This window comes from Cyprinodon tularosa, unplaced genomic scaffold, assembly GCF_016077235.1.
Source record: "Cyprinodon tularosa strain WSP-4 unplaced genomic scaffold, ASM1607723v1 ctg852, whole genome shotgun sequence".
In the NCBI taxonomy this organism is placed as follows: Eukaryota; Metazoa; Chordata; class Actinopteri; order Cyprinodontiformes; family Cyprinodontidae; genus Cyprinodon; species Cyprinodon tularosa.
Genome location: NW_024039621.1, coordinates 253,574 through 279,475, shown reverse-complemented (window position 1 = coordinate 279,475; position 25,902 = coordinate 253,574). Strand labels below are relative to the sequence as shown.

Below are 25,902 nucleotides of genomic sequence, written 5' to 3'. Positions count from 1 at the left end.
TTTCTCACTTAAAAAGATTTAGATTATTTAGATGAAAAAACACCTGCTGAGGTGAGCCCGGATGCGCCGCGGCCCAGAGGCTGCTGTTGAATTAAGTTTTCAGGTAGAAAAATAGAGCGGGAGCAAAACTGAGTATGATTGTGCTTTATTCAAGTATTTATTACAGAGTATTAATCAAACCCCTCAAAGTCCTCATCCTCTGTTTCTGAATTAAACAGCTGCGCTAAATCCGACATGCCAGTTTCCCCTTCTTCTTCGCTGTCAGAGTCACTTTCCGTGCCGGGCGGCTCCTTGGAAATGATGCCGGCTTTTGCGAAAGCCTCTTTAGGCAAAGTCTTTCTTTTAAAAATCACCATAGGCGGCAGTTTCTGTCCATTTGCGTGGCAGCCAAGCACAACAGTAAACGACGCCTTTTCATACCCTGTTGTGTGTATCGCTACAGTGCTGGTCCCCTTCTTCTCCACGGTGTGATTCACCGGGATGTCGAAAGTGAGCGGCACCTCGTCCATGTTGGTGATGTGGCTTGGCTGGATGACTTTGTCAGCGATGTGTTTGCTGCAGAAGGAGTGGAAGCTCGCCAGCTTTTCATCATAATCCGCCGGACGTCGCTGAGCAACTGTAGTCCTGGTCCAGATGGAAAAATTGCACCGTTTCATAAAACGGAAGCACCACGATGGACCTCCTTGAAAATTTTCAATTTTCATTTCTTCCGCCAGCTTTACTGCTTTTAGTCGAACAGTGACCGTTGAAACGCTGGCCCCACTCGTTCTTTGCTCCACGATCCACCGCTCGAGTCTTTCCTCCAACTCGGGCCACCTCGCCTTATGTCCGCGGAAACTCAGCTGCGTCTTCTTCACCAGTCGGAGTTCGTTTTCCAGCTTCCTCCACTTGCGAACCATTGATTCATTTATATTGAATTCTCTCGCAGCTGCTCGATTTCCATGTTCCTCTGCGTAGCTGATAGCCTTCAGTTTAAACTGGGCTTCATAGGCGTGTCTCTTTGCCAATTTCAGGGTTGTTAAGACAACAATGTTCTGCATAAAGCACATACCTGTTGTTTTATACACAAGCCACGCCCACACTTCCCCCTTTAAGGTTCTCACACACTCATGGTGGTCTCAACAACGTCCGCAGATAGGGCGCACCGCACCATAGGGCGCACCCCACATTTTGAGGGAAAAAAAAGACGTTTAGGTGCGCCTTATAGTCGTGAAAATACGGTATCTGATGTTTTTTAGTAAAATACACAATTCCTCTGCAATGCCATGTGTATTAAAGGAGAAGTCCGTTCATATTCAGAATTCAAACTTCTGAAAGTACTTTAAATAAGAAATTATTACATACCGTTCAGTATATGATAGGTTTAATAGGTTAAATTAAGAATAATTTAATTTAAATGTGATTTATCTGAGACATTCATGGATGTCAAAGAGCACTACTGCCACCTACTGGTTTGTGACGTCACGGTGCAGTATCGGCTTTTGAGCAAGTCCTGGTGCTGTATCTGGTGTTTGTCACAACGCGCTTTTATCCAAGTCCTCTTGAAAACATTCTTCTTCCAAATGTTGGCTACATATTATGTGTTTTTTCTCTGGCCAGAAGTTCGAAGGCAAATCCGACCTCTTCAAGTTGGCAATCCAACGATGAACCCGTGGTGGATCATGAATCGGAAAGGTGGATTAACTCATTTTGTTTTCACTTTTACCCGATGTATCTAACTGCCATGCCTATGGTTATTGTCAGTTTCACTATAGCTCTCAAGAATTTCAATGGTGAAGTCCTCTGGATTGCAGATGTGTCTAGAAGCTCCCATTGATTTTGCTTGTAAAGCGGGGAGAATGGCGCTCGGCTTACTGCACTGTGACGTAACTGCCGGAAGATGTCAGGAGTGAGGTGTTACTACTGTATATCTGGGCAAAAATGTCCGTTCCCAGAGTCAGTGATCGCGACTAAAAATATTGTTTTATTTTATTATTGATTAACGTTAAATTAATTAAATCACTGCGTACATATTGGTTTTAGGTATAGAAAATATTCCATTGATCATTCCTCGCTGACCGGAAATTTCCTTTAGGTAACAAAAGTCTTCTTTGTGAATGTTGTTACTGAGGGAAGACAACTCATAGGGAGATATTCTAAATGTCAATGAAAACAAATACAAAAAATAAAATAAAAAGGGAGAAAACTAAGAAGCTGTTAAAAAGTAACCCTATTTTTCTTAACATCTTTGGACATGATGAAACATGTCTGGGGCCTCGTCCAATCACAGACGTGGTTTGCAAAAGTATTTTGTAATTTAGGCAACATGTCCGCATGGATTCAGTGTTTTAGGAGATTATATAAAATTCATATCAAGTGTGCATCGGGTTCATAGAGTGGGGAGATTTCCAGACGTCAGTTCTGTGGTTTAATGCGAACAGCAACAGTGTTTCCTGAAACAATGACGTCTTTAGCACCACCTCTCTCCATAACCTGCATGCCCATCTTTGCTGTGTTTACCTTGCAGGAGTCGTCTGAGGATGCCTGGTGGTTTTGTTGCCTGGTGTGTTACTGTGGCTGCATCACAGCACCACCGTGGAATGCATATTTCAGTGGTGCTGTATGACTGCAGACACAGACTTTTGAATTTATCCCATTGTAATAACGATTACCTTCGCCAAGGTGCCCTTTTTATCAGCTGTGTTTGTTGTTTGGTTGCTTTGTTAGAAGCATTACTTTAAAAGTTATGAACTGACCTTAATACAATTTTTAGCAGAGTCTATGGACAGAATATTTCACTTGTTGCAATTCTTCCCCTTACATAGTTAGTGTTTTCATCCTGGTTTTAGACAGCCATTTTAGAAATGCACTCTGCAAAAATAGATAAAAATACAAAAACATTTTTCTAAATAAATATAACTGGTCTTTATTTTAACCAATAGAATCATTATTTTGGCTTGTTAAATTATGATCTTATATACTGCACTTCAAATAAAATAATGGAGATTTAATTTCTTATTTTAAGTGCAAAGATCTTACTCCATTGGCACACCATTTATTGGACAAACTCAAAGTGAGTCCAAAAACACTTATTTAAAGACAAATCTACTTAGCTTTAGTTAGATTTTTGCACTGTGCCATTGTTGTCTCTGTGTGGACAGGGCCTCAGGTTAATTTAGGCTTGGAAAAGAAAAAGGCTATAAGCAGATACTGTAACAGAAATGCTTAATGTATCACAATAAAGGCCTCTGTTTATGAATAATGATCAGCCTTTTTGCAATGTTTGAGTAAAGATAAAGTAGATCTTCTTGGTAATAATGAAGTATTGTTAATTTAACATTAGTGTTAAAGTAATGTTAGCTACTATAAGAAGGTAAAAAAGTTCACTAAACTATCTCTACACTAACTATACTGCATTCTCTGATTCTAAAGAAGAAGAAAAAATGCTCATTGGAAGGTTGGCTTCTTTAGTGAGGAGGGATTTATATAAAGAATAATGACGTGAAATTAAATATAATATCAGTTATATGTAATATGTTTACCAAGCACGACTTCCTGGATTTTATTTTGAGGAATATAATATGACGTCAATCCAGTGTGGTTCAAGTCAAGGCTTCTTGAGCAGAGAAGAGAATAACTTCTGACACCTCTTTGTCAGGACACCGGTGGGATTGATGATACGGTGAAGGTCAGCCGATTTAATTTCTCAACACTGGAGTTACGGAGTACCCTGTAGGCTTTAGTCGATGGTGTGATAAATATCAGCTATCAATTGTCTCTTCTTATCTCCATTCCTTTCCTCTTCCAACTCCTTTCTTGACACATTTCTTTTCATTTAGAGGGGTTTCTCTCTAATGCAGTTAAGCTGCTTTTTTGCTGGAAATCTGGTTCGGTTAATAAAGTCAACACACAAGTGAACACATTCCATGTGTTTCAGATAAAAGTTTGTGAGCCAGTGGTCAGCCTGGCTTCTACATGCTGAGAACGGCAGCAGGATAAAAGGCATTTCAATGTTTTTCTGTTATGTTTCAGAATTTCTTTTTTTTTCACCCCTTTGTTCACCATAATGGGCACTTTGCTAAGTTAAGAGTGGCTTACTGAGAGATTACGTTTATATGCATGCAGGTGTAAAAACAGCTGGGAAAAACACTTTGCTTTTAGTAAAAAGGTTGCATGGCTAAATCAAGGTATGCTTTTCTAGAAGCATCTGTATTCATGCTGTTGTGTTTCCAGTTCTACCTTTGGCCTCCTTGTACTCTTCACAAATCCTTTTGATGGCAGCAAGACCCTCCTGCTCATCCCTTCCACCTAAAACAGAGATACAGAGATGAATATCACGTCTGACAGGGCCTTCAAGGCTTTTTTTAAAGAATAAAACATGCAGCATTTCTGTTACACAACTCCTCATTTTATAAGCATATATTTCCGAGTGGAGTCCTTTAAATTAGGAAGGTACAGGACAAAAAGGCTTTTGGTGTTAGGGAAGATGTATCTGTTAGCGATTTAAATAATCATTTTGATCTAACTACTAGAATCATGGTAAAAACTGTGACCTTATATTCAAATACTTCAGACATAATATCAATAAAAAACTTTTAATGAAAGGAAGTATATCACTGTGTGAAATGAACAGGTTAGGTGCAATAAATGTCTCTTTTTTTATATGAATGTATCATTAAATCCTTAACTATGAGGAACGTTAAGCTAAAATTTGGTGGGGCCATATCATTTCTTCATATTCTTTTAGTTAACAGATGTGTGCGATAACCCAATATGACAGGCATAAAATAGAGCTTTTTCACCGAGATACGAGGCTCCGAGCAGCTATTAGTCAAACACCTGGCATATCTCGGCAAGGTGAGCCCTGTGTCCTTATAAAGATGTGAACGGAGAGCACAAGTGGCATAAACTCTAGAAAAACAGAAAGAAATAACACCGCAGATATGCAAGTTTAGAAATATATAACCTTAAAAAAGTCTAAAGCACTGAATTTGAAGGATACATCCGGCTTTTATAAAGGATTCATCTTTTCAGACATAAATGTTTTTAATTGAAATCTAAATCTAAATGAGTCATTTTTTTCTTAAAATAAGTGCATTTGTTCTTGAATTGAAGAGGTAAAAGAGACATTCTGCCAATGGAACAAGACAATTTACACTTAAAATAAGAAAACAATTGCATTCTCTTATTTCAAGTGCATATTATCTAATTATCTTATTTTAAGGATAAAATTACTCATTCCATTGGCAAACTGTCTCATTTACCTACTCAAATTACGAGTGAATACACTTAATTTAGGAAATTTTTACTTATTTCTAGATCATTTTTGCAGTGATGAAAAAGGCTTTTATTTATTTATTTATTTATTTATATATATATATATATATATATAAAAAAGGAATGGACAGATGGGCGGGCGAACCTGTAGCCAAATGCAGACATCTAGCTGTGCACTGGAAAAACACAATTGCATTGTCTTATTTCAAGTGCATATTATCTAATTATCTTATTTTCAGAATAAAAACATTCATCTAGTTTACCTACTCAAATTGAGGGCAAATATACTGAATTTCAGATATTTTTTTACTTATTTCTAGAATATTTTTCCAGTGTAAAGCATGGATATGGCTGGCGACGGCTGCACAAGATTCAGTCTAACATTAACAATTCATGTTAATCTTTGTTTTCTGGGTAATTTATGTGGAAGTAAAGCAACAGTATCATCCCTACATTCATTTTTCCAGGAAGGAAAATATGCAAATATAAACTGAGAAAGAGTGAGATGGATTTCTCTGCTGCACTACAGCGTCCCTGTAATACTTTATAATCACATCCTTAAAGGAGAAGTTCGGTTTTTTACACTTTAAGCCCATTTTCTGTAGTGTCCAGGATGAAATCGACGTCGAGGTGCTAACGTCTCTGTTAAACACTTTAAAAAACTCTGAAAATGGAATACGAAAGGTGGATTCTTGATTCTCGACGTCGGAGTACACAGAGTGAAGCGAAAAGACTACAACTGTGTAAACAGGCTCCATTTCCGTTTCCGGTGGCAGCGGAATATTGACTATTCCTACAGAACTCAATGGGATTTACAAAATGCTAAATAAAACACTACAGGAACGTTTTTTCTTCACGAAACTTTTTTTGGAACGTCATTGAACAGCGCTGACGACACGGTGAGTAGCATATTTTAAAAAAAGAACGTTTAAGGTTGTTTTAAGGACATTATCGGACATGCTCTATGCTAGCCATTCTAAAGCAGCCAGGGGGTGATTCTAAATGAGCCAAAAAGCAGAGACAGGAGCAATTGTCAAACTTTTGGTGTCGATCATTCGATTTCATCCTGGACACTACAGAAAATGGGCTTAAAGTGTAAAAAACCGAACTTCTCCTTTAACTGTGAAATGAAAAAATGTCTTATTAAAGTAAAACAAAAGGATGACTCAACTCATCTGACTTTAAGAACGTAAAACTTTTAAAAACAGAAATCGAAACGTGACAAACTTCATGCCTAAAGCTCCGGAACAAATAGATCCCAAAGCCTACAACCGATCAAGAGATCACTCTTTAAAGCAACAAGTTATTTAACAAAGTTCACAGTAAGAATTTGTTGCTCATTGATAAACAAACGCATGAATTCAGACCCACCAATTATTTCCAGTAAACCTCCACAAGGCAACAACCTCTCTTCTCTGGACGTGAACGGTGACACTCTAATCTTGGATTATAGCGCTGGGCTTTTCAAGGGCACGGCGTTATTTGCCATGCGGTTCAGTCAAGGCTGCTCCTCTGTAGGAAATCTCCCAAGGGTCAACCAGGCACACAGGTAGCAGACAGACGAAGGTTTTTTTTTTTTTTTTCCAAAACTACTTAAAAAAATTCAAGGTAATTTAAAGGCAGGAGTTTCAAACACAAAACAATTCTGGACTAAGATGATTTTATAAAAATCCACTGCAACCATTTTTATTTCATATCAGTCAACGAGTTATGCAGGGGAATCTCTCAGTCCATCATTTCTCTGTTAAAATGAGACCATAAAATAACTTTTTGCTGTAAAATGTTGTTGTGGATAAAAGCCAAAACCCATCTGCGCTCACCATTCCCATGGTGAACAATGCTGGCAACAGCTTCCCCCCAACTGAAATGATTTCTTTAAGCAAAGACACAGAAGCTGATTGAAAGATGAATGGATTAAATTACCTGATAAATGTTCAAAGGGTCTCATACTAAGAGGAAGTTCACCTTTCAGTAGAACTTGAGGTACATAATAAGAGGTTAGATCAAAGCCTGTGTTGGAAAGGTTTGGTTAGAGTCTACGACCAAGCTAAAACATCTCCTACTTTCCATTCAGTCTAAATAAGATCAATCTACTTGACGGCAAACATTTCAGCCTCCAGGTCTGCATGTCTGTTAGAAAGATACAACAAAAGATTTAAAAGGTTGGTGGATGAAAACGTATGAGATTTATATGAAAAATATGTTTGATTTTTTTTTTCCAATCGCAGAATTACAAGTCTTGTGCTACGGTTCGGCGACAAACCTGATTTTTACCGTTACCGTCATTCACTATAATAACCGGCGAAAATTTTCCCATGTCGATAAAATAAAAATTTCCTGTGTGCGACGGTGGCTGGTTCCTTCCCCTTCAAGGCACTGCAGCGTGTGACATCAGAATGGGATATGAGCCCAGTGAAGAAGCTTCTTAGATATCTTTAAACGAAATTACATCAGCCAATTCTAATGCGCGCTCAGCTTCATCTCTGTTCTCACTCGGCTCACCAGGGTTAACAGCTGCGTAAAGCTGACATCTCACCCACGTCAAAAACTCTACAAATATACTGAATGGTTGGTGCTACTTTAATGTAGAATTGTTCAGAAAAAAATATTATTTTTGCTACTTTTGTTTAAGAGACATTAAAGATTATTTATCAGGTCATCCAGAGGTCACAAGTTGCGGTATAAATACGGTCCGGTGTGGTCAGCCACTTCAGTATCTGGTAGGTTTAAGAAGATTTTTTGCACCATTACATCTGCAAAGAGACGTCCTGGTCTACAATTGCATTGGGGGCCAACCAGGTGTCAGTGATGTAGGGATGGAACGGTTTATGAAAACCATCCGAACCGTTCGGTTTGAGTGTCTCGGTTCGGTTCGCGTGTGTTGCGTTCGGTTCATGCGCTGCTCCTTTTTCTCATAGGCAAAGCGTTTACACTGCAGAGCAGAAGGTGGCGGCACTGCGACCAAAGCCAACCACCAGTAGTAAACAAGAAGAGGAAGAAGCGAAGCACCGTAGCCGGGTGTAGCAGAAAAAAATCAGTTGTTGTGGAGTTTTGTGTGGGTATGGCGAGTGGGAAAGAACAGGAGTTGGAAGAAGTGCCAGCAGAACTTTATAGGTCTGCTGTATGGGACCACTTTGCATTTAGAGTGACCTACGATGACGGCAGAAAGAAAGTTGTGGATAAAAGTGCAACAGTGTGCAAGCATTGTGCAACACATTTTGTTCATGCTAACAGCAACATGACCAACGTGTAACGCTAACCCCGAAATCCCACATACTCCGTCAGCACTCTGCTCCACTCCACTCCGCTGCGCTCCACTGCGCTCCAGACCGCCTGCGCAAAGCAAAGCCTACAGCCTCCACTGTGGCTCCCGTCCGCTCCGCTCTGAGTTCCTTGGAGATCGTTGAGGGCATGCACGAGATGATTAAATTCAAAGCAGCAAAACATGCGGAAATGATCCAGGGTTTCCGCGGATCATTAAAAATAATTACAGTTCATTAATTTTTTCTGATTTTTTCATTAATTTCATTAATTTTTATGGGATTTCGGTGTAACAATCAACATCTACCAAACCGAACCGAAAACCGTGACCATGAAACCGTGAACCGAACCGAACCGTGGATTTTGTGAACCGTTCCACCCCTACAGTGATGGGGCCCCTAATAGGTCATGGACCCGTAAGCAACCGCTGTCTCTGCCTACGGATAGTTACGCCATAGATCACCCCATTAAACTCAGAATTGAACCAAAGGGCTTTACTTTTTGAGTGCTTCGTTAGTGCCGTTAAAACTACAGCGCAACCACGCTGTCAAATTCAAAGATGTGTAAAACCCTCCATTATTTTTGAGAAAAAATGTAACATTTTTCTACTGTTCAATCAGACATTGTTGAAACTTTAAACATGAGTTGGTACAAGACTTTAATATTTATTTTAAAGCAATATGTAATGTGATTTATTCAATAAATAAATCAGTTACATTTCCTGCATATGCTTTATTTCTGATAAAGGAGCCGGAGCATTTTTCGTTATCGAGGTAAAACTGCCCAACTTATAGCGATATTGATTTGAGGTCATATCGCCCAGACCTACCTTGAGCATCTAAACTTCCATGAGAGTTTGCTGAAGTTTGTAGCTGCACTGCTATGAAATGTGAAATGATCATAGGGTGTGAAGGCAACGGCATTATCGTGCCATGATACAGGGAAACAATGTTTCACCCAAATGATAACTCATTCAAGAGAGAAAAAAAAACTACAAATCTGAGCTTGGTTTATGGTTATTGCTTGGAATATTTATCTAGATCTTAAAAGAAAAAACTATCAGGATTTAATGAATGGCTGTAATAAAAGCGTGATAAATGAAAGTCGTGAACTTTGTTAATTTCGCAGCTCTTCCTGTCGGATATATTTATGCAGCATTGACAGAGTTCCCATCTCAAACTGCAACATTTATAGAGGAGAGTTTGACAACAAATCGTGCAGACTGATTTACAACTTTCTGAGACGCGTGATCTGCTAACAGGAACATTATTATCCGTCAAGGAAGTGAGTCTTAAATCTTGTGAATAAAATGGCAGCAAGAAGCATTGCAAGATAGGGAGAGTTTATCAGGCAGAGGTAAGAAGGAAATCTATTCATAGTGATAACAAAATCATTTATTCCTACAAGAATGTAGGAAATATTCAGTAAAGTAGGTTTTTTAACCATGGACTCAAACAGTTGTCATTAAACTCACCACATTATCATTTCTAGATCAGGTTCTTTTGAATGCGATTGCCAGCTAAATTGCATACAGGATGAATGCAGGTATGAATGAAAGTTTCTAAAATGGACAGCAGACTGTTTAGTCACAAAGAACATTTCTGAATAGTCAGATAAAATAAATAAAACAACAGATTGATGACTATATAAAATTAAATGAATGTTTCTTATGTTCCTACTAAACAATGGCCTTTCATATATTCAACTGTTTTTATATGTCTATACGCCATGAAGTGTGAGAGTTAGATTTTAATGTTAGGCAGAATGCAACCAGAGGTTTTAAAACTTCTTTGATAACATACACACACGCCGGACTTATATATATATATAAAGGAGGAAACAAGAGGTAAATAAACAAATTGTGTATTTTTGAATAGTATTCTTTCTAGGCTGAAAGGCTCTTAGAATCTTAATTTACCCAATCAAGGTAAAGCTGACATGCTTTATTTTTTTTTATCCTCTGCATAAGAGAAAAATGTGGTTGTTTTCTACATTCAATTGGATGAAATGCTTTGTTTTCTTCCTATTAATCCACTATTTATCTATTTTTCTTATATTCTTTTTACCCCTTCTTGGTTCTGGTTTCCTCTGGAGTGAAGAGCAAAGATGCAGTTTTCATTGGTCTGCATGGATGTTAGCAACATTTGCAATGGGCTTATAGTGAAGAGAATATGACCTGATAAACACAATATTAAAAAAAATAATAATAATTCATTAAACATAATCTGAGAAAAGAGAAATTTGAAAATAAATAGAAAAAAAAATAATGCAATTTGAAATATATGGAAAAAGAAAAAAAAATCTAAGAAAGCTGCAAAGTTACTCTCAAATCCATTTTTAATAGGGATGCACGATATTGGGATTTTGGCCGATATCCGATATTTTAAAACTCATGTAGCCGATAACCAATATCGATACCGATGTTAAAGCTGGACTAAAATAAGTAGTCATTGAAAATAGCAGTTTTGTTATCCATTTCTGACACTTTGAAAAATAATATACTCAAATATATTTTCATATGCTGATATCAAATTGATTTTTAAAAACGCGGTATCGATCTATTTTACTTTCAAAATCTCGTGAAATTTCATCGTTCTGTTACAAACTCTTGTGATATTTTGCAAATTCTTGTGAGATTTTGTTAGTAAAATAGATCGATACCGCGTCAATATATCAACATATAAAAATATGGCAAAATTTCGTGAATTTTCGGGGGATTTCGTAGCATTACGATGACATATAGCAATATTTCATTAGTAAAAGAGATTGATATGGTGTTTTTAAATGGCAATATATCAGCATATGAAGATATTGGGATATTTTAATGTATCAATATTTTTTCCCTCGTCTTTAGAAGTTTTTAAGTCTGTAAAAAAGAAGTTTTTGAGGAAGAAGAAGAAGTAGTATTTTTATTTTTTTTTAGACTTTAGAAACTCAGAAGCTGATCAAATATCGGGTTAAATATCGGTGTGGTGGCCGATGTCCGATATTCAGTTTTAAGGCCGATACCGATAGGGGGCCGATTATATAGTGCATCCCTAGTTTTTAATTGTACATTATTTACAATTTTCATTTCTATCCTGCATCCCCCCCCCCCCCCTCCTCCCCTCATCTTTTGGTTTATACAAACGTGTTCTTTGCATCCAAAGTGGAACAAATATCACTGCCCATTAATGGTGCTGTTCATTTCACTAATGATCTAAAAACACCTTATAGGCCTTCAAAGACATTTACATACAGATGTCTAAGCTTACTTAAATAACTCCAGGCAGCTTCCTGGAGTTATTTAGGGGTTTGGGAGTTAAGTGGGAAAAATCGGGAATGTGGACAATTCTTTTCAGAACTTTAGTGTTGAGAAAATTAAAGCCTTATTTTATTTTTATTCAACAGTCGCACTACTCTATCCTGGTGCGTTACACAACATCTCAATAAAAAAAAAATCTCAGCTTTGTGGCTGTTAAATGAAAAAAATAAAATAAAATAAGGAAAATGTTAATGGAGTCTCAGTACTGCAGTTTCAACCCTGAAATCCACAATCTTTTATCTGAAAGTGCAGAGACTCAAAGCAAACTCTCCTCCTCCACACACGAGCGCTACGCCAACACTTCACCTGAAATATGCAGCCACTCCATTATCAGAGCGGGATCCACTTTACCATAAATATTCACACTTCATGAATTCAGTTGGTGGATTTGCAATGTAGATACATGCGCAGTCGTCGTCTGTGGGATTAGTCTAAAAACACAAAGGATTGCCTGAAGCCGCAACAGACACTTGACTGAATTCTCCTATGATTTATTTATTCATCCGGAGCGCACTCTTAAAGAAGGGAAATCTCATTATCGTACAAAGAGAATTCTAGCAAAAAAATAAATAAGACTTTCTGCTATAAAATCAAAAACACCCAAGAGGACGGAGCTAATCTTATTATAGACCTCAATTCCTGCTTGAAATCAAATAAAGTTCACTGTTCACCTTTAAAAAAGAGATTTTTATCTGAAATCATGATTCAATCAGATTTTTGTCTTCTTAAAATGTAGGGTTATATATACAGTATTTAATATACCTGGTAGTTTACCGCCTTAGCTAGAATGCCTGCAATGCAAACCTAAATTGCAGCTTTTAACTATGTAATACACGATGAGAGATCACATAAAACCACCCCAGAGAGCTAAATGAAAACACATTAGAAAATGAAGCTCACACTACTATACACTGTACAACCTTTTGAAAGTTTTATTCCCTGACTTTCAGATTTTCCTCGTGTGCAGAGCGGCTATCGAGAGCGGCTCCCCGCCACTTTTTCTGGAGGAATCTTGCTGCGAGTCACAAATTGAACAGACTCAGGTTGAGGGCAGACAGGGAATGCTAAAGTAACCAAATGACAAGCCAGCAGGTGGCAGATGAGTTCAAATCCCTTTTGATTTCCACTTTTTGTGCAGAAGCTCCTGAAACTCTAGGAGCTTGGTCACTGTGAAAACGGAGCCGTTTTCCCCCTCTGTTATTAAAGTATAACCGCCGTCTATCACATACAGCGTCGCATCCTTCACTACATTTCCCAGCATGCACCACAGACCGGCCATCATGGCGGCGGCCGATCCAAACATTTCACCCGGTAATTTACACTAGTTCTGCAATTACAACGTCACCTTTCATTTAACATTTTACTTACTCACCAACATAGCGAACTCTGAAAGTATCCACTGCGTCAGCATCAGTATACATTCCGTAGTCGGCAATAAAACTTCCCAGTCAAGTTACACTTTCTCTTCCCTTAGTCCGTCAGAATACTGGTCCGTGTGGAAACACGTACCGCATCGGAGCCAGTCTCTTATTCATTGTCCCAGGGCATTGGAAAAGACTATTAGGGGGCAGGGGTGTTAAGTGGGATTTCAGTGTGTCTGATAATTGTTTGCATGATAATAAGTAGGTGAAATGGTAATGTTTGTATGGTTAAATTATTTCATAAATATGTATGTTTTTGTATGAATGATGATATTGTCTGTATTTATTTTTCTATAATGTTAACTGTGGTTTATTTGGGATTTGCCTTCCTGTTCAGTTGGGCTGTCCCAATTGGTTAATTATTGGTGGGTCTATTTAAGGGGCATACTCACAATGTCTTGGGAGGGCTGCTTAGAGGGCTGCTTAGAGGGCTGCTTGAGGGACTGCTTGGAGGGCTGGTTGGAGAAACTCCTTTGGAAGGTCTGCTTTAAAAAAACTTTATTTAATGTCAGCTTGCTGAGAGGCTGTCAGTTTTTTGTATTGCCTGCAATGGCCGGTTTTGTTTTCTTTATTTGAAAGTATTTTGTTTGTTTTGTTTTTTTTTTGTCTTCACCATCGCCAGTAAATAAATTGCTACACGCTTTTTAACTGGAATTTTGTCGTCCGCTGGTTCTTACCATTTAATTTTTGCAAGTCATCTGCTTACTCCTCCTCTGACGTGAGACGAGAGCTGGCGAGCCGTTTTTCTCACATGTGGTGTCAGAAGTGGGATCGTGGCGCCGAAGAAGTCTACGAAAAGGAGAGGAGGAGGAAGGCTGCAGTCAAGGTCTGCGATGTCAGTGGTCAGGCGGACCAAAGCTGACTCAATGGAGCTTCCTTGTGATGAGGAGGACTTGGTGGAAGAAGAGGGAGTCCAGCGCTCAGCTGATGATGCTGAGGGTGGAGCCACAGGAGGAGCAGCTGAAGTGTCCGGGGAGCTTGACCTGCGTTCACTGTACAACCTGCTACAGACTGCTATCAAGACCCAAGAGCATGAGTCCTACAAGCATGAACAGAGGTGGCGTAGCGTTCAGGTCCAGTTGAACAATGTGTGGGATGAGTTGGACTCTGGGCGACGAGGGGCCTCAGCGACCTGTGTTTGAAGCCGCTGTACCAGCACTGCCAGTCAGGCCACCAGTGCCATCTCCAGAAGCCCAGCGGAGTCCGGCAGCCACACCACCAGTGTCACAGCATCCAACGGTGCCACCTGAAGTTCTGCTGAATCCGGTGGTGGCGTCGGCCGCACCATTTCCTGTGCCAGTTCCAGCAGCCTCACTGTATCCAGCAATCGACCCAGCAGCGCCGTCCCCAGTGGCCTGGACCAGAGCGGCAGTGCCAAAGCTGGAAGAGGGGGACGATATTGAACAGTACCTTACAACTTTTGAACGACTTGCTGTCGCCTATAGGTGGCCGAGAGCCAACTGGGCTGTGTACCTGGTGCCATATCTTACCGGCCGAGCCAGGGCAGCTTATGTGGCAATGGACAGTTTTGATGCCACGGACTATGATAAAGTGAAAGACGCTATTCTCACCAAGTTCGAGATAAATGAAGAAGTCTACAGGCAGCGTTTCCGTGATCCAGAGGTCAGGACAGGGGAGACTCCACGGGAGCTGTACAACCGCCTGATGGACCTCTACAGGAAGTGGATTAAGCCATCCGGGAAGTCGGTGGAGGAAGTAGGAGAAATTCTGGTCCTGGAACAGTACCTGCGTACCCTAGCTCCAGAGGTGCGTGTCTGGGTGAAGGAGCACCGCCCAGCTACAGGCCAGCAAGCTGCAGAGCTGGTGGAAGCCTTCCTTGCTGCTCGTCAGGGGCCAAAGATTTTCCGGGTTCAGACCTTCAGCCGACCAGCTATTGGAGGTAAGTCTGGGGGATTCGGTGGTGGAGTTGGTCCTAGGGGGTCCGTACAGAGTAGGATACCAGATAAACGGGCCTACCCTTTTCCTTCTACTTCACAGCCTAGACAGGCCCCAGCCACCTCACAGCCTAGACAGGCCCCAGCACCCACAGCTACACAGAACAGGACTTTTGTTATCTGTCATTACTGCAGCCAACCTGGTCACATGATTCGGGATTGCCCCGTTAGGAAAGCTAAAAACCTGTGTAGCCTGTCAGGGCCTGGAACTGGAGTTGTTGCCAGATTACAGACTACACCGGTCAAAGTAAATGGCAAAACTACAGTTGCTCTCTTAGACTCCGGTAGCATTCACACCTTAGTCCAGCCCCATCTGGTAAAGCAGCCAGTTGAGTTGGGGAAAGGGCAGCTCAGGGTTTGCTGTGTGAATGGAGATGAGCATGTTTACCCGGTAGCAGACATTTGTCTGGAGGTCAAAGGTCAGATATTTTCATTGGACGTGGGAGTGGTTAAAGGACTGAGCTATCCTGTAGTGTTGGGGCAGGATGTGTTAATTCTGCCTGAGCTTATTCAGTCTTCTGAGCCAGTTAGCCTGGTTGTAACCCGCTCTCAGGCCAAGGCTCAGCAGAAAGAGTTTCTAGAAGAGGTTACTGCCCGAGCCCTGATAGAAACTATGCCTTTTAGCCACACTGACATAGACTTCCCTGAGCATGAGAAGTTACACAAAGGCCGCAGACAGAGAAGAAGGGAAAAGCTATTGGGATCAGTTCAGAAAATGGCAGAGCAGTTGCCAGTTCCAGAAGTTGATAAAGCAGACATGTGGGAGCCCCCAAGTAACATTAGGGATCTGCAGAGGGAAGATGAGTCATTAAAGGAGCTTTTCAGTAAAGCAACAGAAACTGAAGGGGAAAAGAATGGGATAGCCACTGCTTTGTATGGGGAGGATTATTTTATCAGGCATGGTTTGCTTTTTCATCAACTTGAGGGGGGCAGTATAGAGCAGGTGGTAGTGCCACAGTGTCTGAGGGGGAAAGTGCTGGCCCTAGGTCATGATGTTCCCTTAGCAGGACATTTGGGTAATGTCAAGACCTTTGAGAGGATAGCACGGCGATTCTACTGGCCAGGGTTATATACTGATGTCCTGAAGTATTGCAAGTCATGTCCCATCTGTCAACTGACCAGCAGCCATAAAGTTAGGCCTTCCCCACTTAAGTCTCTCCCCATTATTGGTGTCCCATTCCATAGAATAGGGATGGATATCGTTGGTCCCCTGGAGAGAACAAGGTCAGGTCACCGGTTCATCCTTGTTGTGTGTGATTATGCTACCCGCTACCCAGAAGCCTTCCCCTTGCGCAAAATCACAGCCGTTGCTGTTGCCCGTGCCTTACTCCAGCTGATCTCTAGGGTAGGCATACCTCAGGAGATAATTACAGATCAGGGCACTGCATTTCTATCAAAGACACTTAAACAGGTCTATAGCTTACTGGGGATAAAGGGGATACGGACTACTCCCTACCACCCCCAGACTGATGGGTTGGTTGAGAGATACAACCGCACACTGAAGAGCATGCTCAAAAAGTTTGTTGCTCTGAATGGCAAAGACTGGGACCAGTGGTTGCCGTACCTGCTTTTTGCCTACAGGGAGGTTCCCCAGGCCTCCACGGGGTTCTCGCCCTTTGAACTGTTGTACGGGCGCCATGTCCGGGGCCCTCTGGATTTATTGCGAGATGCCTGGGTGGCACCTCAACCGGAAGCAGCAGACGGCGTCCTCTCCTATGTCCTTAGGATGCGGGACAAGCTGGAGGAGATGGCCTCCTTGGTGGAGGAGAATATGCAGCAGGCGCAGGAGACCCAAGCACGGTGGTATGACAAGTCTGCACGCCAGAGAACTTTTTCACCGGGGCAGCAGGTCCTGTTGCTGTTGCCGACAACGGAGAACAAGCTCCTTGCCCGTTGGCAAGGGCCGTACAGGATTACACGTCAACTGGGCCCAGTGACTTACGAGTTGGAGATGCCGGGGAGGCGGAAGACTCGACAGGCCTACCATGTCAACCTTCTCAAAGAGTGGCACGGACGGGAGCCACCTGTCAGCCAACAGCTGATGGTACAAGCAGTGCAGGAGGATGAGGATCCACCAGAGCAGTTCTTTCCAGCTGCTGTTTCCCCCACTGAACCAGACCTTTCACACCTGACTGCTCAGCAGGCCAAGGAAGTGCAGGCTGTCATACCTGCAGGTCTGTTTTCCGAGCAGCCGGGTCACACTTCATTGGTGGACCATGACATCCCGCTGAAAGACTCCACTCCGGTGAGGCAGCGGATGTATCGTATCCCTGAGCGCTTGTTGCCGGCCCTCCAGCAGGAGCTGGAGGACATGAAGCAGCTTGGGGTCATCGAGCGTTCCAGCAGTGGTTGGAGTAGTCCCATTGTGCTCGTGCCGAAGAAGGATGGGAGCATCCGTTTTTGCATTGACTTCAGGCAAGTTAATGCTCAGTCTTACTTCGATGCATACCCAATGCCGAGGCTGGAGGACCTTATCGAGCGCCTTGGGAGGGCGCAGTTCATCACAACCCTTGATCTCTGTAAGGGGTACTGGCAGGTACCGTTGGCGGAGGGAGCCAGACCATACACGGCCTTCCGTACCCCTCAAGGTCTTTATCAATTTACTGTTATGCCTTTTGGCCTACAGGGAGCACCAGCCACTTTCCAACGGCTGATGGACCAAGTCTTGGAGGGCACTGGAGCCTACGCTGCAGCCTATTTGGACGATGTGGTGATTTACAGTGCCACCTGGCAAGACCATATTCAACACCTGGCCGAGATTCTGAAGCGCATTCACGCAGCTGGACTGACGATCCAGCCAAAGAAATGTGCCCTAGCCCAGACGGAGGTCCGGTATCTGGGACACATCATCGGCAGTGGGGTAATCAAACCTCAAAAGGACAAGTTGGAGGCTATCCGAGACTGCCCACAACCCCAGACCAAAAAGGAGATACGGTCTTTCTTGGGGCTGGCTGGGTGGTACCGGAGATTTGTCCCGAACTTTGCTACCCGGGCTGCACCTCTCTCTGACCTGACCCGGAAGTCGGGGTCAGTAAGGGTGAAGTGGGAGGAGGTGCATGAACAGGCTTTCCAAGACTTGAAGGCAGCATTACTCTGTGAGCCGGTGCTGCAGAGTCCAGACTTTGAGAAACCTTTTGTTGTGCAGACTGATGCCTCTGGAGTTGGGCTGGGGGCGGTCCTTCTCCAGGGGGAGGATGAACAGCAGAAGCCTGTGGCTTATATCAGCCGCAAACTATTTCCTCGGGAGACCAGGTATTCTGTGGTGGAGCTAGAGTGCCTAGCTGTGAAATGGGCTCTTGAGTCTTTCAGATATTACCTGTTAGGAAGAGACTTTCTGCTTGAGACTGACCATAGGGCACTCCAATGGTTGGGGAAAATGAAAGACTCCAATGCTCGCATTACAAGATGGTTTTTGTCTTTACAGCCATTTCGGTTTAAAATTCAGTACAGGGCGGGGAAGCTGAACCCTGTAGCGGATTTCCTGTCTCGCCACCCCTGTGTCAAGACTTCAGAAGGGGGAGGAAATGTGAAAACGGAGCCGTTTTCCCCCTCTGTTATTAAAGTATAACCGCCGTCTATCACATACAGCGTCGCATCCTTCACTACATTTCCCAGCATGCACCACAGACCGGCCATCATGGCGGCGGCCGATCCAAACATTTCACCCGGTAATTTACACTAGTTCTGCAATTACAACGTCACCTTTCATTTAACATTTTACTTACTCACCAACATAGCGAACTCTGAAAGTATCCACTGCGTCAGCATCAGTATACATTCCGTAGTCGGCAATAAAACTTCCCAGTCAAGTTACACTTTCTCTTCCCTTAGTCCGTCAGAATACTGGTCCGTGTGGAAACACGTACCGCATCGGAGCCAGTCTCTTATTCATTGTCCCAGGGCATTGGAAAAGACTATTAGGGGGCAGGGGTGTTAAGTGGGATTTCAGTGTGTCTGATAATTGTTTGCATGATAATAAGTAGGTGAAATGGTAATGTTTGTATGGTTAAATTATTTCATAAATATGTATGTTTTTGTATGAATGATGATATTGTCTGTATTTATTTTTCTATAATGTTAACTGTGGTTTATTTGGGATTTGCCTTCCTGTTCAGTTGGGCTGTCCCAATTGGTTAATTATTGGTGGGTCTATTTAAGGGGCATACTCACAATGTCTTGGGAGGGCTGCTTAGAGGGCTGCTTGAGGGACTGCTTGGAGGGCTGGTTGGAGAAACTCCTTTGGAAGGTCTGCTTTAAAAAAACTTTATTTAATGTCAGCTTGCTGAGAGGCTGTCAGTTTTTTGTATTGCCTGCAATGGCCGGTTTTGTTTTCTTTATTTGAAAGTATTTTGTTTGTTTTGTTTTTTTTTTGTCTTCACCATCGCCAGTAAATAAATTGCTACACGCTTTTTAACTGGAATTTTGTCGTCCGCTGGTTCTTACCATTTAATTTTTGCAAGTCATCTGCTTACTCCTCCTCTGACGTGAGACGAGAGCTGGCGAGCCGTTTTTCTCACAGTCACTTTATTCACTTGTGGCTTGTTCAATGGTTTGAGATTTAATAGTTTATTTTTGAGGTTTTATTTTTGTTGTTGTGTGGTTTGTTTTAAGTCCTTAAGTTTGGAAAGAATGCCGAGATTTTGGTAAATATGAGCAAATCAGTAAAGGTGCTCTTGGATGATGCACCAAAGCTTTTTTTAAGGCAGATTTTTCTAATTTAGTAGCAAAACAATGTTCCAGAGAAGCTGGAGGAGGTGTCTGGAAACAGGGAAGCCTTTATAGACTGCTGCCCCACTGCAATCCAGATGAGCAGAAGATGAGCAGTAAAAGGATATTCCATAAAAAAATGTGAAACTGAAACATTCAACTTCTGATTTGGAAATAAAAAAATAACAAAAAAACAGCTTACATTTTCCATTTTTTTATTTTCATTTTTACTTTTGTGCTTCACAACAAGATTGTTTAAGGTTGCTGCATGGTGCATTAGGCATGTTGACAGCAATTTACTCATTCTGTAGTGAGTAAGATTGTGTTTTTTGCAGTAATCAAGAGCTTTCCCAGCATCCTTTATAATTAGACATGGTTAATTTATCCTCACTTCCGCATTTAGTAAAAGATTCTCTTATCGTCTGGGGGTTAGGAAGTCACATTTCCAATAATAGATGAGTTGCAAAGTCAACATCTAGAGAAATTCTAAAATATTTACGTTTATTGTGCTTTTATATTTTTTTTTTCTGAGATTAGAACTATAAACACCTTCAAGTTTCAATGCTTCCCAAAAGGAAAAAGGCATAGCCAACAATATGACTATGAAAATACTGTACGAAAATATTTCTCAGTATACTTAAGCCATCAATTTTTCAATTGTTTTTTTTTGTTCCATTAATTAATAACAGTTTTTTGGTATATAAATGTATCAAGGTCTTCATTAAAAATATATATTTCGTTAAGAAGCAAGAATTTTAATTGCTAATCTGGGAAAATCTCTCTTCATAATATGTGTTTATCTCTTCGGTTGTGTTTGCTGATCGTTGATAAGGAACTTGATACTGTACCTATAATAACATGTGCTCCCAGTCTGGCCAGGTGCCGGACAACCTCATAGCCGATTCCCCTGCCACCTCCTGTCACTATGGCAACCTTGCCATCTTGTCTGGGCATCACTGGAGTCAGGAGAGGACACAGATGTCAGAGACAATTTAATTTCACATAACAATTCATTATAATTAGCCTACGCTGTTGATAAACTGTAAAACCCACCGCTGGTGTTCAAAAATATTTAAGAGGCAAAATCCATAACTTACAGCCAGGTGCCATAATCTATTTTAAATTAAATAATTTAAGAGTATTCAAATAAAACACCATTGTGTGCAATATTATTGCTTGGATACATTTTTTTGTTGAATACTACAATTTAGATGTAATGCCTAAACACTGTAGGTAGTACCTAATATACTACCTTTAGTTGGTATCAATCCATTAGACTAATCCATTAGACATCCTGAGCTATCTCTATAGTTATGCTGCAATAGGCTTAGACTTCTGGAGGACATAGGGACCCCTATTTCATCATTCTGTCTTTATTCTCCCACTCTGTAGAATCTGTTAGTTCAATCTCCAACGTTCTGCCCTCTCTGCTTTTTCCTCATACTAGCTTTGCCTCATTTGTTCCTGTTTGGCTGTGCTCCACCCTGGAGAGAAAAATCAGCTGTGCCGCTTCCATCAACACATTTGTTTATAGATGTTGGAGATTGGCCTGTTTTCCAGTGTAGTCCTGTTTCTCTGACTGTGACTGGCTGGATGCGCTCTCTTCATCCTCTGAGACAGGAGTTGGCTCAGAGCTCGTCTGCCTGGATATGTTTCCGGGATGAGGCCGCCTTTTACAGTTGCTTTTTGTATCTCTGCTTCTGTCTCCTTGAATCCCAGTCGGCCTCGGCAGATGGCCGCTCACACTGAGCCTGGTTCTGCGGGGGGGTTTCTTCCTGTTAAAAGGGAGTTTTTACTCTCCACTGTCGCTACAAGCATGCTTAGTGTGAGGATTACATTGGAGTCAATGCAATCAACTGGTTTTCCTTAGATAGAAACTTTGAATCAATTTGACTAAAGATGACATGTGTTGTGAATTGGCACTAGAGAAATTAACTGAATTGACATGAACATGATTAGCATAATGTAATCCTGCCAATTGAATGAAATGAAAGGCTAAATAACATATTTTATTTAAACTCGCGATGTGTTTAATGCAGATTTACAACAAACCTATTCATCAGTAAAGGTAAATTCTCAAATTCAAAAAAACAAAAGAGAATAAATGCTGATATCAGTGAGAAATTTCACAACTGAGTAATTGCATTGACCAACCCTGATTTATGCTAAGCACTTTGGGCGAGTTCGTCAAAAACAACTGTTATTCCGAACCGAACTGCGTTACAAAAAGCCACTATTAAAATTTGAATTATTCTGGAATAAATAATAACACTTCCGAGCACAAACTTTGACGCTTGATGTATTAAGAATGCTAACCCGGCAAATTCGGCTAAAAAAAAAACAACCAAAACATTTTATGTAGCCGTGTTTTTAGCCTTTTTTTTAATTAACCTAGCTAGCATGCTATATTAGCATTAACGACGGTAGTCAGCGCTAACAGCTAGGAGTCTTCCGTTCACTTTCTGGGCGACGCTACAGGGGAATGGCTCAATTCTGAACGGATCCAACTTTCCTAACGTTTAAATAAATAACTAAAAGAGAAATTAACTAACCTGGTAGTTTTAAAGGTGTGTTTAACAGCTGAGCCAGAAGAACCTTAAAGCCAAGCAGGTACAGCTTGAAAGCAGACAGTAGAGGAAACCAAAGAGCCCACATCTTGGTCAGAGTGCATCAGCCGCAGCAGCAGCGGAGGAATCTGTCAATCTGCACCGCCTTTGGGACGTTTTCCAATAAGAACTTATGCATCCTCGCATCCTTGCTGAGCTGAATGACAAACAATTTGAAGCCTTATTAACTTTACTACTTTATTTTTAATTAAGAGTAATCAGAAAACAAATAAAAAATAATGTGATCCATTCAACTCCTTCAACACTTGGCTTTTCAGCTAAAAAAAGTGACTAAATGGCAGGGGTGGAGGTAGATGGGGAGCCAGGGGTGGCCATGGCCACCCTTAGCCAATCATTCGCCACCCCTACCCTTTTTCCCTTTAATACAGATGTTTTTTCGTGTTTATTATACACATTAATACCGAATTCATGCTCTTTTCAAAACTAAATTTTGTCCTATATGGAGTAATGAGAAAGTTGTGTCTCTGCAAGTCATCTGAGTCTTCAGTGAAATCAAAGATAAGTAACAATTTGAATGCAAACTTATCAAAAAATCAATTTATGTAGATACTAATGCCTGTAAATATTTATTTTATGCAGAATGTTTACTGATACAAGTAGGTAAGTAATGACAATGGAAAAGATTTATGCACTAGAACTGAAAACTGAGTTTTAAACACTATACCTTTTATCTAGAAATTACAGATGTATATACGTCTATGTGTTAGCAAAGGCTGTAGGACAGTATAGTTAGTCTTTATTTAGAAAATATGGATGTTTTGCTTGTTAATTTTCCTGTTGGAACAGTGTAGATTGACCCTGAGGTTCTGGCGCCTATCCACCTTCGGCCACCCCTCAGTGTACATTGGTTATTTCCTGGCCACCTTTATAAAAAAAATTCTGGCTACGTCTCTGCTTAATGGCGGAGTAGTTGCCTCTGCTTGATGTTCCTTCTCTGTAGATCCTGCATATTGCTTCCTTCAGCTCACTGGCTACCTCATTAACTGTTGCCAGATAGGTCACATACTTCAGAAGCAGCAGTCATTTGACACTCCAGTCTGATCTATAATTTCCCCAGACAGGTTTTAAGAGCCTGTCTGGAGAGGAAGAAGCCACTGTCCGCGGCGCTGTCTTAGATTTTTTGATGGACTGATGGTCTGGCAGTTAGCTTTTTCTCTCCTGGGATCATTGCAGGCTGTCACACCCGTCTGTTGTTACTGGAGGCTGGGATGATAGCTGTTAAATAAAGCCTTAGTAAAAACAGCGCTGTGCAAAACTATTTAAACCCTTTCAGCTGTTTAACAGTTTGTCATGTTACAGAAATAAACCTTTTTTTAACTGATCAATCATAAAGGGTAGAGAGTCTGAAGTGTTGCATGATTATTGATATATTTGTAAGACCAAGTCTTTTGGGGCAGGCCATGTCTTTTGGTGCGTTCACACTGAAAGCGTTTTGGGCGTCAAGGCATCCGATTTAAATGCAAAGTCTATGGAGGGAGGCATTGAGAGGTCCAGTGGCATGTCCGAGCATCAGGAGTGGCGCATTCTGGCATCCGAGCTTCCTGCCTTTGGAAGGTTCAACGCTGGAGTTTAGAAATCGGCACTTTTGCTGGGGGGACACCAGGGCTTCAACCATTCAGAACAGCTGATTTGGGAGTTGTTGGGGGAGGAGACACGCATTATATGCAAGCTCTGATCGCTTCTTCTGCAGAGATGTCTGCATATGAAAAATAAATAAAGGGGTTAAACTCCAAAGGTTTTAAAAAAAGGCTGGTGGAATGGTGATGTACAAGGAAAACAGAGTGAGCTCTGATCATTATTACTCCACTAAATTTTTTTTTTTTTATGAACTATGGCGAAACATTTTATGAATACCCCAATTACCTATGTAAAGTTATGGACAGATTCTACATCTCAGCTGTTATTTAAAAGGTATAGTGGAGGATTTTCTGGAATTTATTAAAAGACCCGCCCTCTCCACTTAAAAAAAAAGCACATTCACAACCCTGTACCCGCTCCTGAGAGGCAATGCATATTAAACATGTGTGAGAGCATGCACTATATCGCTCAATGCAAAAACCTTAAATCCATAGGGATACATTACCTGTTGACTGGCCACAATAAAACCACAAAAAATGTCAGAAAAAAGAATAAATTAAATCAGCTACTGTTCTTTAAACCTTGAGAGGTTCTAGCCTACCAAGTACGTTAAAACCGTAATGACGGACAGTAACCCTCATTGTTTTAGTATGGGATTGCATTTAAAGCACCACATACGTGTTAAGCAAAGGCAGAAGTGAGTCAGTGGTTGCCATAATAAGTGTTATCTGAATAATTCTGGCAGTAAGGAAGAAGCTACGATAAGAAGGCTGAGAGTGTTCTCACTAGAACTAAGGAAGTAGAGCACATCAGCCCCGTTCTGAAGTCCTTCCACTGTCTCCCTGTTGCTCAGAGAACAGACTTCAAAATCCTTCCTTTAAGTCTATAAATCACTGATTGGATCAGCACCTCAATACATGGCAGATCTGTTGTCAGTGTATCAACTTCAACACTCAGGTCTTCTAGTTCAAGCCTACTCTGTTCACCCAGAACTAGAACGTGACATGGAGAAGCAGCATTTAGTTCCTTTGCTCTATTTATCTGGACCAAACTCCCAGAAAGGGAAAAGTGCTGAAAACCTGAGTTCTTTTAAGTCAGTTAAAAACCCCTATGTTTACAACTACTGTTGCTGTTTAAGTTAAACTGCTAACTGAGGTATTATTAGTTTAAATGTTATTAGTTTAAAGTTTATAGTGGAGGATATAGCAACTGTAACTTGCCCTATCAACCCTCCAGACCACTCAGGTCTTCTGGCTCCAGCCTGCTCTGCATACCTAGAACCAGAACTAAACATGGAGAAGCAGCATTTAGTTCCTATGCTCCACTTTTCTGGAACAAACTTCCAGAAAACTGTAAAAGTGCGGAAAGCCTGAGTTCCATTAAATCAAGACTAAAAACACATTTGTTTAGGATTGCCTTCGACTGTTCTAGTTAAACAGTTCAACTGAAACATATTTTCTTTAGTCCAACTGTTTTAAATATTCTTTTTTGTTTTTGCATTTTTTATTTATTTATTTTTTCCTACTTGCTTTGATTCTGTTTTATCTTCTTGTATTTTAATCATGTAAAGCACTTTGCATTGTCTTTGTACTGAATTGTGCTATACAAATACATTTTTTGTACAGGAATTTTATTTAGAGCAGTAAGGAAAAAGTGTCTCAGTTTAATTTAGACTAGTATGTACTTTTTCAGTTTCACAGAAATGTGTAAATTTCATACCCATATTTACACAATCATTTACTACTATGAGCGGATCTAATCAAATGTGTGTTGTGTTGACCAATATGATGCAT

The 25,902-nt window shown here is 41.0% G+C and overlaps 1 protein-coding gene across 1 annotated transcript in view; it reads right to left on the bottom strand.

The window, feature by feature from the left end:
- Positions 1-25,902, bottom strand: part of LOC119775136 (dehydrogenase/reductase SDR family member on chromosome X-like) — a 77,619-nt gene that overhangs the window by 27,540 nt on the left and 24,177 nt on the right. Inside the window, exons 2-4 of the mRNA XM_038273043.1 lie at positions 22,457-22,667; positions 20,753-20,860; positions 4,219-4,287 (exon numbers count right to left, since the gene is read on the bottom strand). Coding sequence (XP_038128971.1) covers positions 4,219-4,287; positions 20,753-20,860; positions 22,457-22,559 — 280 coding nt within the window. The 5' untranslated portion in view covers positions 22,560-22,667. The remainder of the gene's footprint in view (positions 1-4,218; positions 4,288-20,752; positions 20,861-22,456; positions 22,668-25,902) is intronic.